At 44.0% G+C, this 18,887-nt stretch overlaps 1 protein-coding gene across 7 annotated transcripts in view; it reads right to left on the minus strand.

Moving 5' to 3' along the window:
* Nucleotides 1-18,887, minus strand: part of SLC4A5 (solute carrier family 4 member 5) — a 152,121-nt gene that overhangs the window by 77,980 nt on the left and 55,254 nt on the right. For all 7 annotated transcript variants that reach the window (XM_064377832.1, XM_064377831.1, XM_064377834.1 and 4 more), the window contains one exon: nt 17,815-18,006. In XM_064377832.1, the coding sequence (XP_064233902.1) occupies nt 17,815-18,006 (192 nt within the window). The remainder of the gene's footprint in view (nt 1-17,814; nt 18,007-18,887) is intronic.

Genomic DNA, 18,887 nt, shown 5'->3' on the forward strand with positions numbered 1-18,887 from the left:
GGTGGAGAGAGCAGCTATATGTAGAGAAAATATAGATGTAGTACATGTAAGTGTGAGAAATATTATGCAAAATTGTTTGAGAGAGAAAAACTACTGAGAGTTAATTAAAGGTTCCAGAGAGAGAGAGAGAGAGAGAAGTGAGAGAGTGAGAGAGAAATCTCAGGTGCACTGGAGAGAAAAAGGCTCAGTGGCTGCAGCAGAGGCTCAAGCAGGAAGCCGGGTCTCCACAGCAGCAGGGGTGGTGGCAGCTGAGGACCTGTGAGAGGAATGGCAAAACTGCCCCTTTACCCCCTTCCCCATGATTGCTTCCCATGTGCCTGGGGGCTCTAGGAGAGTCCAGGCTTCTCTCTGCAGGCCCCTTTACAAAGGCAGGGGTAGGTTTTGCCATGAAACTCCCTAAGGCCTCCTTACTAGCCTTGGCGGCAGGTGAGCTGACTAGAAAGAAACCTGGCAGGGCCCTCCCTCTCCACCACACAGCCCTGCATGCCCCTTATGAGTTGGGTGGAGGAACTTCATTTCATGAGCTTTCAAGCTGTAGGTTCTAGCAGGCCCCTTCCAAGACTGCAGGGCAGAGCCTCTCACTCTTCCCTGGGGCTGCCTGGCCCCACCCCCTGCTAAATTGTCTGTATGCTTCCACCATACAGAGACAGGGAGAAGGGCAGAGTGGGGTTGCTGGAGGGGAGTGTTTGCCATGGGGTCTCACATTGACCAAGCAGTGCTTTAATAATGCCATGTAGCTGGTTTCACTCCTCCCCAACTTTAAAACCAAACTCCTGATCCTCTTCCTGTTCCTCCACCTCTAAGGCAAAGTGCCAAGTGTTACCACTCGACAGGTGTTTTCTGAGAGCCCACAGACAGTGGGAGCTGGTCACTTTAGGGTGTGTGGTGTGTGGTGTGTGGTGAACTCCACTAGGGAATTATTTTGTTCTTCTGAGAAACTCCTAATCTCCTGGGTTTGGTTCAACAAGTGCTTACTGAGTACTTAGAATGTGCCAAGGTTGATTAGAGGTCACTGAGTGGCGGTTGCTCCAGGGAGTTACAAACCCTGAATTCACTAAGTCTTAAAGCTGGGAGGGAGCTTAGTGATAGTCAAGTCCAAACCCTTCATTTCACGGATGAGAAAACCAAGACCCAGGTTACCCCACAGAAGGCTCCCTAGGCCCCAACACAGGTTAGCAGAGCCTGGAGGAGAGCGGTCATCTGACATCCTCCCCCTACACTGCCACACTGTGGCTAGATCCACTGGTGACATTTTCAGACCAGAGGCTCGAAAATCAACTATGCCCATTTTATTTTATTTTATTTTATTAATTTTTTTGAGATGGAGTCCTGCTCCTATGCCCAGGCTGGAGTGCAGTGGCATGATCTTGGCTCACTGCAACCTCTACCTCCTGGGTTCAAGCAATTCCCTGCCTCAGCCTCCTGAGTAGCTGGGATTACAGGCACCCACCACCACCACGCTTGGCTAATTTTTGTATTTTTAGTAGAGATGGGGTTTCACCATCTTGGCCAGCCTGGTCTTGAACTCCTGACCTTGTGATCCACCCACCTCAGCCTCCCAAAGTACTAGGATTTCAGGCATGAGCCACCATGCCTGGCATATTTTTTTTATTTTTAGAGACAAGGTCTCGCTATATGTCATAAGGCTGGTTTCGAACTCCTGTGCTCAAACAATCCTCCCGCCTAAGCCTCCCATAGTGTTGGGATTACAGGTGTAAGCCACCACACTTGGCCACAAGTATGCCCATTTTAAAGCTGAGAAAACAGAAGCAGAGGACGCTAGGCCCTGCCTGAGGATCCCAGGTTCTGCAGCTTGCACTGCACTGTGGCTGAGGTTGATCCAGTTCCTTCTGAGTGGCCACAGCAGGCCACACCAAGTCAGGCCTTGTGGGTGGCCTCAACACCCCAAAAAAGATGGCCAAGGATGCCAAAAAAGATCCTCTTTATTCATGTGGTGCTTTAACAGCCCAGACCTTGGCACAACTCTGAACTCTGCCATTACTAGCAGTAGGACCCTGGCAAGGCATCAAACTCCTACTGAGCCTTAGTTTCCTCATCTATGAAGTGGGAATAATCATGCCCACCTCACTGGACTGTGGTGAGGATTCAATAAGATAATATATGTAATGTGACTGGCTGGAACAGCACTCATGTACACCAATCACTCAATAGGTAATATTGCTATTATTGCTGATGCCAGCAGGTGAGACGCCTCCTCCATTACTACAAGTCACCAGCCCGTTCCCTCTAAACATTCCAAGGGCAGAATCCTTCTCAGCTTCTAGACTCTATGCTCCTCCCATGCTACCCCTGCCCCTCCATCCCAGGCCCCTACACTGTCTCTGCCCCTCCCTCCTGCCCACAGAAGGTTTAGCTCACCACATGCTGGGCTACTGGGTCAGGGTTTTTCTAATGCCCTGCAGATCCCAGATGTGTGCAGCACATCAGAAGTTAATCCACATAATGAGAAATGCCACAGGTAATAGCCCCTCTGTTCTATAGCTAACAGCGAGAGTCACATAGCACCAGCCCAACTATAGGAATGGATTCTAACAGCAATTGCTGGGAGAAATATAACCTTTGCAGGGACCACTTAAGGAGGCACATTAAAGCCACACATAGAATCATGCTTTTACTGGGTGAGGACTGACTTAGCACAAAATGATCTAGTGGTCTGCAAACTAGCAAGCAGTGTGGACTTCAACTCTTAGTAAAGATCCAGGAGCCATTATGGCCATCTGGAAGTCAACATCAGGACATGATCCTGGGGTCCTCAGCTCTGGGCAAGTCCTTTCAGACATTCCCTCTCTCATTGATGGATGGCTGGATGATCAGCTTTGTGAAGCTTGTTCACCTCGCACTGCTGGCCCCCGACATGGGTCCACGCAGCATGCACACTCAATGCATATTTGCCGGGTGAATGGATTTGACTGCTTGACACTCAGGAGTGTATTCGCTGAGACTGGCCTCAGCAAGAGAGGAGCCAAGAAAAAGGAAATGAATCTGGGGATAAAGCAGAGTGGGCAGAGATAGGGGGATTCAGGCAACTCAAGGCCACTGAGTATTGGAGAGTGGGAGAGAGAACCTAAGGGAGCCAAAGCCATTCTTGCCAACTGTGTGAAGTGGGTCTTTGTGGGGATCGCTCCCATGTGAGGCCCCTCAGAATTGGGCCTCGCCATATGGTGAGCTTGAGCCTGGACACAGTTTCTCGTTGGAGGCAGTCGAGATCGGGGAAAGTTAAACTGAGATCAAAGGATATCTAAAAGCAACTTTGCTAGACGATAAGATGATACCTATGTGGTCTGAGAAGACATTGTGTTTATTTTCTGTTTCTGCTTTTTCTGACTTTGTCTACCCATTTGCTGGGTCCTGTGCTTGTTCTTGTGACTGCTGTTTGCACAGTTAACAGGCTTACTGCCTCTCTGGTGCCCTGCATAGATAGTTAACTTTTTAACTTTAGCCTTCACTGCTGTTTGCACAGCTAACAGGCTTACTGCCTCTCTGGTGCCTTGCATAGATAGTTAACTTTTTAACTTTAGCTTTCCCCAACCTGATAATGAGACCCATCTGGACGACTTGATTGTATCGGATTATGTACCTGATTTTACTATTGTGTTATCTGCTGCCTAAGCTTGTATCCCAGGACTTTCTGTTCCCTTTGATGTATGAGATATTGGTGTCTGTTCCTGCAAACGAATTAGGACAAAGATATACATACTAACTGTGTGCAAAAATAAATTTGTCACTTAAGCAAAAGCTTACTTGACCCTCCGGACCTCTCTATGCTTTCTCTCTTTTCTTCCAGTGCACTCCCCTATTCAGGTTGGAACCCTCTTGCTGGCCAAGAGTCCCCGGCAGACGGCAGACGTGCCGGCCGACCGGGAGCCCAGAGGTCTTGGAGGCCCTGAGTCCTAGTTTCATGGGCAATAATGTTCTTTTTTTAGAAGGCTGTATATAAACTCCAAGTGTGTCCTCCAGGAGAGGAAGAGGAGAGAATCTGCTGACTTGCTGTGTTCACAGAAATCCCTCCTGGGGTGGGTGGCTTTGGGATGTCTACCCAGCCCATGTGGAGACTCCCATAAGGATGACCTTGGGCAGCCGTGTTTGTGCAACATGTGACCTGTGCTCCTGGCCACAATGAGTTGGAACAAGAATGGTTCACTGGATACCTGACCCAAGCCTGTAAATTTTGAATTGGGTCTCTGAGTTAGTTGGGCCTTTCCTGATGGTTTCTGGGAGTCAGAGCTGGTAAATGGAGGAGGCAGAAAGGGCTGGGCGGCCAAGAGAGGAAGCATCCTAGAGGCCAAGCTGCGGGAAAGGGCTGTGCACACCCAGGGAGGGGACTGGGAGTGTGTTGCATCTACCCACTTGAGCTGGGCTCTTCGTTTTGCTTTGGGACTGTGAGAAACTCCTTTGGTCTTGTAATATAAACAATCTCTCCCCATGCTCTCTCTCCTTCCCCAAGCCAACTCAAATAGGTTTCTGGCATGTGATAAAATTACCTTCTTAATCATGAGTCCCCTTTGTATGAAATTCTAGAGTGTAGAGATTTTCTTCTGAGTACTTTCTTGAAAACCATAAGTGTAAAAGCAATGAAAGAATGTTGAGTCACTGTCATAAGAATACTTAGATTAAGTCTACTTGTGTGAAAAGTAAAATGAGGGAGTAAACAAAGGCAGGGCAGGCCCAAAGAAAGAGAGGTCAAGGAAATACGCTGTGGCCTTGGATAAGGGAGGAAGCTCAGCTGGGTAAGAGGGGCTGGCACAGTCTGGCACATACATGTCCGGTCCCCTGAAAGTGCTTGTGGATGCAGACAAGTCTGGAGAAGGTCTAAGTGTATTGGGGGCTGGGGGTGACTCAGTCAAGGCTAGCTGCGAAATTCAGATAAGAGATCCCTCAGTCTTTCCCCTCTAAGTTCCCCATGCCACTCTGCACCCCCGGGCCTGGGAAGGGCAACAACTTCAGTGTGAAATCAGAAAGGCCTCAAGCATTTATAAGACCCAACAGCAAAAAGAGAACAATGATACCTATCTCATTGGAGCTCCAGGGAGGAGAGTCAGATGTTTCTGGAGAGCCCAAAGGGCAAAAGGCAATTAATTATTACTCATGATTTAAGATTTAAAAATGTCACCAAGAGCCTTCAATTCACATGTTGTCCTTATTGTTCTGTTTTAGTAGATATAAATGCAGTATAATGGAGAAGTTGTCATTTTTCCTTCCAAGCCAAGAGGGAGATGGAGCCTAATTACATCAGTAGGAAGTTGAATCTTGATCCTGCTTCTTTCATCTGACAGAGGCCAGTAGGGAGGGAGAAAGGAGAGAAGAAAACTTCAAGCCCTCTTTCAGATTTTTTTCGTTTTTTTTTTTGAGACAGAGTCTTGCTCTGTTGCCCAGCTGGAGGGCTGTGGCACAATTTCAGCTCACTGCAACCTCCACCTCTGGGGTTCAAGCGATTCTCGTGACTCAGCCTCCTGAGTAGCTGGGATTACAGGTGTGTGCCACCACACCTGGCTACTTTTTGTATTTTTAATAGAAACTGGGTTTTGCCATGTTGGCCAGGCTGGTCTCAAACTCCTGGCCTCAAGTGATCCGCCCGCCTTGGCATCCCAAAGTGCTGGGATTACAGGAGTGAGCCACCATGCCTGGCCCTCTTTCAGTTCTTTTATACTGCAAAAGGGCTAGACTGAGAGATGGTCTCTGTGTTTATTTCAACACATTATGTGTCTAGTTGTGTGAAAATGGGCCCTGAGCTAAGGTGAGTGAGAACGAGGTAAATCATGGGATAGGTAAAGTGAGTGGAGTGAGTGCATGTGTGTTGGAGAGGGGGTGTTGAGGAGAAAGGGCTCAGAAACTGAGAAGCAAGGAGATGTGAGGAGACTCAGGAGGGCAGTGACAGGGGGATGGGAGTTGCCAAAAATATGGTAGGAAGCTGAAACTGCAGAGGAAGGTGCCCAAAGGGAAATCTTCAGTGGCCAGAGGATTTTTAAGAACAGACATATCTAATATCTCATTTTAATTTTATTTCTTAAATTTTCTTTTTTTTTTTTGTGAATAAGTCTCACAAGATCTGATGGTTTTTTTTTTTTTTTAATAAAGAAAAGGAGGAAGAAAAAAGAGAAAGAGAGAGAATGGGGAGGAGGAAAAAGGAAGAGAGAGAGAGAGAATGGGGAGGAGGAAAAAGGAAAAGAAAGAGGGAGAGAGAATGGGAGTATTGCTTTCTTGCCCAGGCTAGAATGCAATTTAGTAATGGGTATTAAAAACCTCTTTTATACTGATAATTATACTTAATGATGTAATCAGGAAGGAATAAGGGAAGAAGATAACAAACAAACAGCCAACCAATATTTCATTTAAACCTATGAAATGCTATGAGATTACTGAGGAGTGATTTACTTCCAATTATATAGTCACTTTTGGAATAGGTGTGAGGTGGTAATGTATGTTTTGTGTATTTGAAGTGGAGAGTTCTATAAATGTTTATTAAGTTTACTTGTTCCGGGTCTGAGTTCAAGTCCTGAATATCCTTGTTAATTTTCTATCTCGTTGATCTATAGAATCATTAGCTCTTCTTGTTACATTGATCCTTTTACCATTATGTAATATCCTTCTTTGCCTCTTTTGATCTTTATTGCTTTAAAGTCTACTTTATCAGAGGCGAGAATTGCATCTCCTGCTTTTTGTTTATTAGTTTATTTTTACTCTCTGTTTGGTTGGTAAATCTTCCTCCTTCTCTCTGAGTCTTTGTGTATTGTTGCATGTAAGATGGGTCTGGATGCAGCATACCGACGGGTTTTGGCTTTTTATCCAAGTAAAATATATATAAATTTAATACTGGCGTTTGATGCTAGCTGGCTGTTTTGCCCATTAGTTGATGTAAATTTTTCATTATGTTAATGTTCTTTTCTTTTTGATATATTTTTGGAAAGGCTGATATTGGTTGTTCCTTTATATGTATAGTGCTTCTTTCAGAAGCTCTTGTAAAGCAGGCCTGGTGGTGGTGAACTCTCTAAGTACTTGTTTGTTCGCAAAAGATTTAATTTTTCCTTCGATTATAAAGCTTAGTTTGGCTGGATAGGAAATTCTGGGTTGAAAGTTCTTTTCTTTAAGGATGTTAAATATTGGTCCCCACTCTTTTCTGGCTTGTAGGGTTTCTGCTGAGAGTTCTGCTGTAAGTCTGATAGATTTCCCTTTATGGGTAACCTGACCTTTCTCTCTGGCTGCCCTTAGTATTTTCTCCTTCATTTCAACCCTAATAAATCTGGCAATTATGTGCCTTGGGGTTGGTCTTCTTGAAGAATATCTCTGTGGTGTTCTCTGTATTCCCTGGAGTTGAATATTACCCTGCCTTGCCAGGTTGGGAAAGTTTTCCTGAATGATATCCTGAAGAGTATTTTCCAACTTGGATTCATTCTCTTCATCACATTCAGGTACACCTATCAAACGTAGATTAGGTCTTTTCACATAGTCCCATATTTCCTGGAGACTTTGCTCATTCCTTTTCATCCTTTTTTCTCCATTCTTGTCTTCTCGTTTCATTTCACTGAGCTGGTCCTCGACTTCTGATATCCTTTCTTCTGCTTGATCAATTCGACTGTTTAGACTTGTGCATGCTTCGCGAAGGTCTCGTGTTGTGTTTTTCAGCTCCATCAATTCACTTATATTCTTCTCTATCTTGTCCATTCTCGTTAACATTTCGTCAAACCTTTTTTCAAGGTTCTTAGTTTCTTTGCATTGGGTTAGAACAAGTTCTTTTAATTCACAGAAGTTTCTTATCACCCACGTTTTGAAACCTGCTTCTGTTATTGGAACACACGTATAATCTATTAAGCCTTGTTCCGTTACTGATGAGGAATTGCAATCCCCTGTAGAGGGAGAGGCATTCTGATTTTGAGTGTTCTCTACCTTTTTACGCTGGTTTCTTCCCTTCATTATATATTTATCCGTCTGTCGTCTTTGTAATTGCCGACTTTCTAACTAGGTCTCTGACGTCCAACTTGTTGATTCCCAGCGCCGAAATCTGAGCAATCCACTAAGCCGGCCAAAACAGCTGTGTTAAGATTGATGGTGCTTTTCTGCCCGGGAATCTCCGGACTCTGCACCTAGAACTGGCGTGCTAAGGCGCCAGCAAAACCGCCACGCCAGCCACAAGAGTCGCCCTGGCGACCCGTGGGGCTCCTCCACTGGGAATCTCCTGGTCCGTGAGCAGTAAATATTCGTCTGAAAGTGTGGCGTCCTCTCGTTCTTTGTGCTTTCACTGGGAGGTACGTGCCCGAGCTGCTAGTCATCGGCCATCTTGGATCTCTCTCCTCTCTATTTCTTAAATTTTCTAATATCGCATTTTAAAAATGGAATATCTTGGCTGGGTGCGGTGGCTCATGCCTGTAATTCCAGCACTTTGGAAGCCGAGGTGGGTGGATCATTTGAGGTCAGGAGTCCAAGACCAGCCTGGCCAACATGGTGAAACCCCACCTCTACTAAAAGTACAAAAATTAGCTGGGGGTGGTGATGGGAGCCTGTAGTCCCAGCTACTTGGGAGGCTGAGGCAGGAGAATCACTTGAACCCGGGAGTGGAGGTTGCAGTGAGCACAGATCACACTGTGCTATAGCTGGCCTGGAGCCAGAACCTGAGCAATGCCATTTTATATAACAAAGATGAATCTCCAAAAATGAGTTGTAATAACTGCCCCATTCTCCTTGCAATAACTGCTGACTTGGTTTCTGTAAATAAGACTGCTAGTCTGCTCTGGATAATGTCCACCAGGTGAAGTTGTTTACCTTTCTCATCAGTAACTGACAGAATTGCTGGCCTTTGCTGTTGTTTACCTTTCTCATCAGTAACTGATAGAATTGCCGGCCTTTGCTTATCGGAATGCGCAGCCCAAGCTAATCTCATCTTGGCCCCTGTGAACTAAGATCTGTAATTTCCACCGGTACCCAAACCATATGTAAACTAACGTTTATCTTGACTTTTGTCGGTACCCAATATGTAAACTAATGTTTGTCTTGACTTTTGTGAATCATTTATGTAGCAATTTAAGTGACAATAAGCCCCCGAGCCCTCGGAATGTCCGGAAGCCCCCACCCCCATCCCTGCCCAGGAGATGATTTACAGAATCCACCAGCCCTCGGAATGTCTGGAGCCCGTTGATCCCCCTCCCCATTCCTCAACCCCACTCCCAAGGTGGTCTTTCGGGTATAAAAAGCCTTGACACTCCCCCCTCGGGGCCGCGGGTTTGAGAGACGTGAGTCCTCCGCGGTCGCCGGCAATAAAGACCCTGCAATTTGGCATACTTTTGTCTTGGTGAATTATTTTAATCTCGCATCCCAATACTACAACACCACTGCACTCCAGCCTGGGCAACAGAGGGAGGGAGACTCCTTCTCAAAAAAAAAAAAAAAAATTGAGTATCTCTGCAAACTAAACCCCCACCATGGTTCTGAACCTTCAACAAAGCCTCCTGCTCACATATATGCCTTAAATGACCAATTTTGAGGAAACCACAGAAGGACAGAATTCCATGCCTGGGCTGTCCTGGAGGTGAAAGCAGAGAACAGATACTGAAGGTGAAGCACAGTGAGACCTAGTCCACCAGGCAGGGACCTGGAACCAGAGCAACGCTGAGACTAGAAGCCTCTGGAAATTCACAGACATTTAAGCAAAGGCGTGGGCTTCCTCTAGAATGTGGTGAGGAGGCTGGAGTCTATTTTAATTAACTGTTATGGAATAAGGTTATAAAAACTTTGCATTGGGATTTTCATTGGTTCACTTGCAAATTCAGGCTCTCAATCCATTTCCCCTTAAGGTCTTAAGGTCACTAACTCAAGATCCTCTCCTGATAGGGCTTTTTGCTTATGTTTTGTTTTTGTTTTTTAGGAGAACAACCCTCATGGCTAGGGAGGGAATGCAGTATATGCTGATAATTCGGGGAGATCTTGGTTTTAAGGTGTTAAAGGGCAAGAAGAGAGAGGGATAAATACAGGCTTCCTTGTGGGTAATTTTAATTTGTCTTCCTCCCCCAGCCCTGAGGTTGTAGGGGAGCATAAAAGGTCTAGAATGAGCATTATCCTTTCTCCTTTTCTTCCTCCTTTCCTCTTTTCTCATTTCTCCCTCTTCACCACTCTCTTCAAGATCCAAATTAAGTAGACAAAGGTGAGGAAGCCACGCCTATTTTAAAGTTGCAAACCCTAAAAGAGAAAGCCAATTGAAAGCCAGGCACAGTAGCTCACGCCTGTAATACTAGCACTTTGGGAGGCCACGGTGGGTGGATCACTTGAGGTCAGGAGTTTGAAACCAGCCTGGCCAACATGGTGAAACCCTGTCTCTACTAAAAATACCCCCAAAAAAAAAAAAAAATTAGCTGGGTGTGGTGGCGGGTGTCTATAATCCCAGCTACTTGGGAGGCTAAGGCAGGAGTATCACTTGAACCCAGAAACGGAGGTTGCAGTGAGCCAAGATCATGCCACTGCACTCCAGCCTGGGAGATGGAGCAAGACTTTGTCTCAAAAAAATAAAAAATAAGCCAATTGTCTTTGCTCCTATGTTTGAAATGTAGCCTGCCTCAGGAACTCCTTAGTGCAGGAGATGTTTTAGAGAGAAACTTATTTTCTATTCTAACCCTTGTTCCTTCCTTATCAGAAATACAGATAATATGAAACATGTCTTTGGTCCTAAGGCCTCGGAACCTTGTGAGGTTCTAGTGTCTTAATAGAAAGCCTTTCTCTCCTTTACTTCTCACCTTGGGGTAACTCTGATCTTTTGGTGACCCCAGGGTTGCTTAATATCTGGCAAGTAGATGAAGGCTTGAATATTTTTCACACTCCTCCCATCAGAAGGATCTCATAAGCTTCTCAGTACCAATGAGGGCAGCCAAACCAAACAAATGCCCACTTGTAGAGGAAAAAGATTTGACGCTGTGCTCTTAAATTGGGTTAATGTGTATAAAGTGAACCAACTAGATGTTAAGTGCCCACCATGCACCATGAACCATGCAAAGTATCTAATATCTATTTATCTCTCATTTAACAACTCATAGCAATTTGGCATGAACAACCATGCAGTTTGCCTAGGACTGACCTGGTTTTAGCACTGAAAATCCTGCCTCTCTCATTCTGGGACACATCTCAGTCCTGGGCAGATTGAGACAATTGGCCACCCTACAACAATCTTTCACTCGCCAGATGAGAATACTGAAATTCCAGGGTCTACACACTCCAGTTGGGCTTGGCTGACCTTGTTTCTCTTAAATCTTGGCTCCAGTTCTTATTAACAGCCTAGAAAAGTGGAAGTGCAATCATATTTCTAAAGCTGCTTCTAATCCTCTTTCTCCTAATGGCCTCTCAAGAGGTTCTCACAACCAGAAAACACATCCCCTGCCAACCACCCCAGGCTAGAAACCCTGGCTCCTACTGACTTTCACCACAGCTTGACGATTCTATTCATCATATGTGTTCTGCTTGAGTCAAAATTGATTGGCTGCTAAGTACTGACTTCCTAAATTATTAATATATTCACATTGGGGGAAGATGTGGTAAGGAACAAGAGAAAGAATAAATGAACCAACTGCTATGGCTATTATTTCTCCATCCCTTTCAACATAAGACAATTTGGCTACTTGAAAGGACATAATTATCAGCCTGGGTCCAACATGGTGACTGACCAATGACATCTTACAAAGGAAAGCAATGTAGTGAAAGGGCAAGCACAGTCTTTGGAGTCAACAGATCTGTTTTTATTTCCCACTTTCACCAATTATCATCTGCATTATGCTACATCTCTTTGAACCTTAGTTTCCCAATCTGAAGATGGGGATGATAATATCTCCCTTTTACTGCTGGTATGAGGATTAATTGAGAAGATGTAATTCCTGATTTCAAATTATATTACAAAGCTATAGTAATCTAAACAATATGGTACTGGCATAAAGACAGGCACATAGACCAAGGGAATATAATAGAAAGCACAGAAACAAATGCCACATACATGGTCAACTAATATCTGACAAGGGTGGTAAGAATACAAAAAGTGAAAAGATTAGTCTCTTCAATAAATGGTGTTGAGAAGACTAGATATCCACATGCAGAAGAATAAAACTGACTCCATCTTATACCACTGACAAAAAGTTAACTTGAAATGGATTAAAGACTTAAATGTAAGACCTCAAAACATAAAAGTGCTAAAGGAAAACAGGGGAAAACCTCCTTTACATTGGTTTTGGCAAGTAATTTTTTTTTTGATATGGCACCAAAAGTGTAGGTAACACAAGCAAAAATAAATGAGAGGAACAACATCATATGAAAAGGCTTCTGCATGGCAAAGGAAACAATCAACAAAATGAAAAGGCAACCCATAGAATGGGAGAAAAGATTTGCAAGCCATATATCTGACAAGGGGTTAATACTCAAAATATATAGGGAACGCATACAACTCAATAGCAAAAAAACAAACAAACAAACAAAAAAAAACCCTATAATAATCCTATTTTCAAATGGGCAAAGAAAGCCAGGTGCAGTGGCATGTGCCTGTTGTCCCAGTGCCGCAGGAGGCTGAGGCAAGAGGATAGCTTGAGTCCAAGAGTTCAACTCCAGCCTGGGTAACACAGTGAGACCCTTTAAAAAAGGGCCAAGGGGCCAGGTGCAGTGGCTCATGCCTGTAATCCCGGCACTTTGGGAGGCTGAGGTGGGCGATCATGAGGTCCTGAGTTCGAGACCAGCCAAAATGGTGAAACCCTGTCTCTACTAAAAATACAAAAATTAGCTGGCAGTGATGGCACATGCCTGTAATTCCAGCTACTCAGGAGGCTGAGGCAGAAGAATCGCTTGAACCTAGGAGGCAGAGATTGTAGTGAGCTAAGATCACGCCACTGTACTCCAGTTTGGACAACAGAGCAAGACTCCATCTCAGAAGAAAAAACAAAAGGGCCAAGGATTTGAATAGATGTTTTTCTAAAGAAGACATATAATATGGTTTGGCTCTGTCACCACCCAAATCTCATCTTGAATTGTAGCTCCCATAATCCCCATGTATCATGGGAGGGACCTGGTTGGAGGTAACTGAATCATGTTGAATCATGAGGGCAGGTTTTTCCTATGCTGTTCTCATGATAGTGAATAAATCTCATGAGATCTGATGGTTTTATAAAGAGCAGTTCCCTTGCACATGCTCCCTTGACTGCCTCCATGTAAAACATGTCTTTGCTCCTCCTTCACCTTCTGCTATGATTGTGAGCCTTCCCCAACCATGTGGAACTGTTGAGTCCATTAAGCCTCTTTTTCTTTATAAATTACCCAGTCTTGGATATGTCTTTGTTAGCAGTGTGAGAATGGACTGATATAACATACAAATGGCCAATGGGTACATGAAAAAATGCTCACCATCACTAATCATCAGGGAAATGCAAATTAAAACTAAAACCATAGTGAGATATCACCTCATGCCTGTTAGAATGGCTAAAAAAACCCCCAAAAGATAACAAGTGTTGGTGAGAACTTTGAGAAAAGGGAATACTTGTGCACTGTTGGTGGGAATGTAAATTGGCACAGCCATTATGGAAAATAATACAGAGGTTCCTCAAAACATAAAGAATAGAACTACTATATGATCCAACAATCTCATCTCTGGGTATATATTCAAAGGAAGCCAAATCAGTATCTTGAAAAGATATCTGCATGCCCATGTTCACTGCAGCATTATTAACAACAGCCAAAACAGAAACAACCTGCATGTCCACTGATGGATGAAGGGATAAAGAAAATGTGGCATATATAAATATATACAATGGAATATTATTCAGTCATAAAAAGAAGGAAATTCTGCCATTTGTGACAACATGGAGGAGAAATTCTGCCATTTGTGATAACATGGAGGGCATGATGCTAAGTGAATAAGCCAGAACTACTGCATGCTCTCACTTACATGTTGAATCTGGAAAAGCTGAACTCACAGAAACAGAGGGTAGAAAAGTGTTTATCAGAGGTTGGGTGTGGAAGATAGGGAGATGTTGGTCAAAGATGAAAATGTTCCAGGGATCTAATGTACAGCATGGTAACTATAGTTAATAATACTGTATTGCATACTTGAAATTTGCTTAGAGAGCTCTTAAGTGTTCTTACCATATACATGCACGAAGATAACTATGAGTGGTAATGGAGATGTTAACCAAGTTGACTGTGGTAATCATCTCACAATGTGTATGTATATCAAATCATGTTTTATACCTAAATATATATAATTTTGTCAGTTATACCTCAATAAAGCTAGAAAAGCGAAATACATAAATTTCCTTTTCTTTAATTCTCCCAGCTGTGTTTTCTATTTTTAACTTATCATTTAAGACTCAGGACAGGTATCACCTGCTCCAGGATGCCTGTGCTGCCCCCTCTGCCACCAGTCACCACCTGGGCCTGTGTGCTCCTGTTTCTCCTCCTATAGTTTCCTGCGCAGACCTCCATCAACGCATCTCACACTAATTTATGCTTCTCTGTTTGTGGGTCTGTCAACTCCTGGTGCAAGATGTTTTCTCCAAGGGGCTCTGACATGATCCAGAGGGCAACTCTGAAAAAAGGGGCTGCTTTCTATGTAGGGCATGGAGCCAGTACAAGAAGGGAAAGGAGGCCTGGGCTGGCCTCTTTCCTGCCCCTGACCTGCTATGGGACTGAAGACCAGCAGTTACCTGGGCCTCAACTGGAGTGAGAGCAGTGATTTCACAGGGTTCTGTATGTTAAATGTGGTTCAAGGAAGCATCAAATTTCTTTAAGATGTGTATCTTTTAACCGGGTACACTGGAACTTAATAGAAAAATACAGACATCCAAACCCCATTCCCATCTAACATGTCAGGCAGCTGGCTTGTATATTTCAAAACTGTCTTGGAGATTAGGAACCCTGCAGCATATATTAAAGGCAGCCTCATGGGTCTCTGTGAAAGGAATAAAAGTGAGCTACCTTTGTTTCAACTTTATGTTTATGATTATTAATGTTATATATTTAGTTAACAAAATGATATTGAACTATCATTCTCAGGGGGCTTTCACAGGTACCAGGCCCCTTCACATATATTGTCTTATTGATTTTTGCCATTATTCTGTAAAGCAGGAACGGAGGGGGGTCCCTGCTCAATCCTCCATCTGCATAATGTGCCTGACCCTCAGGCCCAGATACATCTAGCCACCCTGCCTGGCCCAGGCCCCTCATACTCTGCAGGATGCCCCTGCCCTCTAAAGTGGGAGTTCTTGCTTGGACTATGCAACCAGATCAGCTGGGCCCCTGCCTAGGTGTCTGGAAGGAAAAACATATGTGGTCAGCTGTACTACAGCAAAGAGAAGTGGGAGATTCAGACAATTGTCCAGATGAGGTAGGTAAAATGATTCTGGCACTCTTATTTTCCCTCTGCAAGGCATTGGGACCATCCCTGTGATGTGGCAAGAGCAAGGTTTATATGTGTATCATACATACAATGCCCATTTTGCTTACAAGAAAATGAAGGGTTGAGACTTCCACTACATGAAGAATGGCAGAAAACAACTCAATGCCCATGGGCTAAAGAAGAATCACTGTGGTTGATGACTTTGTTATCAGACTTTGTGCCTTCCTTAAACCAGAGTGTCTGGAACTGGGGTCTGGAATGTATTCTCATGAATAGAAAAGTTTTACTTGAATTTTTAAATTTTGCTTCTAGTTTGATGATTATTTTTAAAACATTTCTTTTATTAGACAGAATAGCAAAACTTGGGTTATAATTCACAATTGGAAGATATTTTTATGGAATAAAACCTTAATTAGTTAGATTATTTCTCAAACTGGAATATGTGGCTCCCTGGGGCCCTACAAATATACAAATGCATTTTTGTAGGTCCACAAGACTTTATTTTCCCTTTAAAAGGGGTCTTTACTCCAGCTTAAGAGACATGGCCTAAAATTCCCTGTTCTCAGGCTCTCCCTTTCTCCCTTTCCTACTCCACAGCCCTATCGGAAACAAGCTAGTAACACACACACACACACGTAGTATAGGAAGAGCAGGTGGTGAAGGAAATGCACCAATATATTTGGTACAAATATGCCAAAGGGGCGGACATGGTGGCTCATACCTGTAATCCCAAAACTTTGGGAGGCTGAGGCAGGTAGATCACTTGAGGTCAGGAGTTTGAGGCCAGCCTGGCCAACATGGTGAAACCCTGTCTCTACTAAAAATACAAAAATTAGCTGGGCAAGGTAGTGTGTGCCTGTAATTCCAGCTATTTAGGAGGCTGAGGCACAAGAATCAACTGAACCCGGGAGGCGGAGGTTGCAGTGAGCCGAGATAACACCACTGCACTCCAGCCTGGGCAAAAGAATGAGAAAACTATATATATGCCAAAGGATTCTATATTCTTTTTCCTTTGGTTTGCAGTTAAAGTCAGTGTCCCCTTAACTGAACAAGAAACCACCAAAGCAATGTCAAATCCACCAGCTGTAACTACTTCTGTGATGTTCCATGTTACCTCTTCTAAACTCTTTGAGCAGAGAGCACCAAATCTAAACTGCTTTCTTCTCTGGTTCAGCAGACTCCACTTTCCTCGGGCAACCTCAATCCTGAATGTGGGGGAGGTGGTGGGATAACAGGGAACATCTCAGAGACCATGTCAATATATGTGAGGCATCCAAAACCAACATGGGGAGCAAGAAGTCTTCCCAGCAGGCTTGCTTTCCTCTTAGTCTCTGATGTTCCCACTCCTGAGCAGGTCTGTGTGTGTGTGCATGCATGTACATGTATTTTGTGTGTGTGTGTGTGTGTGTGTGTGTGTGTGTTATATTTTAACTACAGCCCACCTCTTACACTGGACTCCTCCAAAGGATTTACTATTACTCCATATCCTACAAAGGTACAATTACTCTGGAAAAGCCACAGGCCCTGGCTGACCTAATGCCAATGAGGAGGCTTGTAGAGGGCTCTGCAGGGTTGGGGGTAACTCCTGTGGCCTGTAAGAGTAGGTGCATCAGGTCTCCTGCCAGGATACTAAGATGCAGTCATTGCCTCTGATACTCGTTGGAAGGCTTAGACGGTAAAATAAACCAACATTTCCATGCTCAAGACAGTGAGCTATATATTGTAGAAACCAAATTAATATTGTTTATTAGGCAGGTTTGGGATATGCTAAGAGTGAAATCATGTCCCCAGAAACATCAGTAAGGTCTAGAAAATAAAATGTCACATTTGTGCTCTAAGGATTCTAGTCCTTTTCACTCCTCTTAAGATTGACAATTTTCTTTTCACAGGAAGGAGCAAAAGACTGATTTTTAATTAGCCCAGAACTGTTTTCTGAAGGAGCAGAGGAAGGCCCAGGGGCTTTGTTGTACTGGGGGAAAGCTTCTTAGGTGTCTTGAAGCTACAGTGCAGGGTGACTAGACAATTCTGTACCAGACCTTTAAGCTCCAGTTAGGAGAGAGGGTGGAGGTAATATAACAAGAACTTCAGCTAACTGAGCACAGTACCTTGTGCCAAACAAGTATGTCCCTTATTGGTTTTTAGGGCGACGGCTGTATGGACCTTGGAATTTGGAAATGAGGGAAATAATTCTGAGAATTAAACCATGAAATCAACACAGAACGGATCAGAGTGGAGGTCTCAAAGTCCCCAGAGAAAGACTTCAGTCTGACTACAAGTGTCAATGAGAAGAAGGTTGGTCAATAATGGAAGCAGAGCAAAGAGGGCCTGAAAGGCTAGGTTGAGCCATGTGGAATATTACCCACATTGTCCAGAGAATCCCCTCTGCCCTCCCAGGTCCCATCTGGACACATTAACAGGATGGTTCCCCAGAATGTGCCCCTCAAGGAACTCACGAGTCCTGCTGATAAGATCCATGCTGCTGTCCCGGCTGCTTGCCCCACTCCCGGGGCCAGTCAGTTCCTGCTGTAGCTTGTCTGGCCGCAGTCCCCAGTGGACTTTTTGCAGGCCTAAAAGATGTCTCTTCTGGTCAGTTTTTCTTTGAGGGTAACTGGGTACTGGAAGCCCAATGTGGATAGGAGGGTATTCTGTGGGCATAGCACAAAAGACAGGGGAGGCAGAGTTACTGGAAATTGGCATTTTTCCATAATATCCGTCAGTTATAAACAGATTGGGCTGCAGAAGCAAATTGAAAGACGTGGAATGCCAGGATGGGGTCACTGCCCTAAGGCATAGGTTTGATAGAGTTCCATTAATGAACCAAATCAACAGTTGCTGGAGGGAATACCCTCAGTGCTATAATTAGAATTCTGTTAGAATGAGCAGAACTCCCATTCCCCTATTCTTGCTTGTCCGGAACAGTGATTACTGGATATGGCTTATGACATGTAGTCCAGGAGAAAGTCCCTTTGTGGGTCACAGATATAGTTCAAAATGCCAAGTGCTCTCTTTGGTTGTTAGGGAAAAGTCATGTGCATTTCTACTGAGAGCCATTTTTTTTACAACAATCAAGGACTAAGTAGTCTACTTATCAGAAAAGTGAGTTATTGAGGGTTTCTGAAAGCTGGCTTTATAAACTAAAATTTCCAAGAACTAAAGTTACCAAGAGCCCTAATTCATAATGCCACTAATAAGCCTGATTACTATTGAAACCCAGGGTAATGGGCAAAGCACCCCCCTAGGTCTGTGCACACAGAGGCAGCTAGAATTCCCTCAGTTCTCAGATAGGACATTGCTACCCGTTTAACATCAGTGTTGTCTTGAGTAGGTCAACAATTTTTCAAATAATTAATAGATTTTTAGAACAGTTTTAGATTTACAGAATTATTGAGCATACAGTACACAGAGTTCAATGTACCTACATCCACCCTACCCCCACCTCCACCCCTACAGTTTTCCCTATTATTAACATCTTGCATTAGTGTGGTGTATTTGTTATAATTAATGAGCCAATACTGATATATTATTA

This window comes from Aotus nancymaae, unplaced genomic scaffold, assembly GCF_030222135.1.
Source record: "Aotus nancymaae isolate 86718 unplaced genomic scaffold, 86718_ANA_hifiasm-v0.15.2.pri h1tg000017l, whole genome shotgun sequence".
NCBI classification, from domain to species: domain Eukaryota; kingdom Metazoa; phylum Chordata; class Mammalia; order Primates; family Aotidae; genus Aotus; species Aotus nancymaae.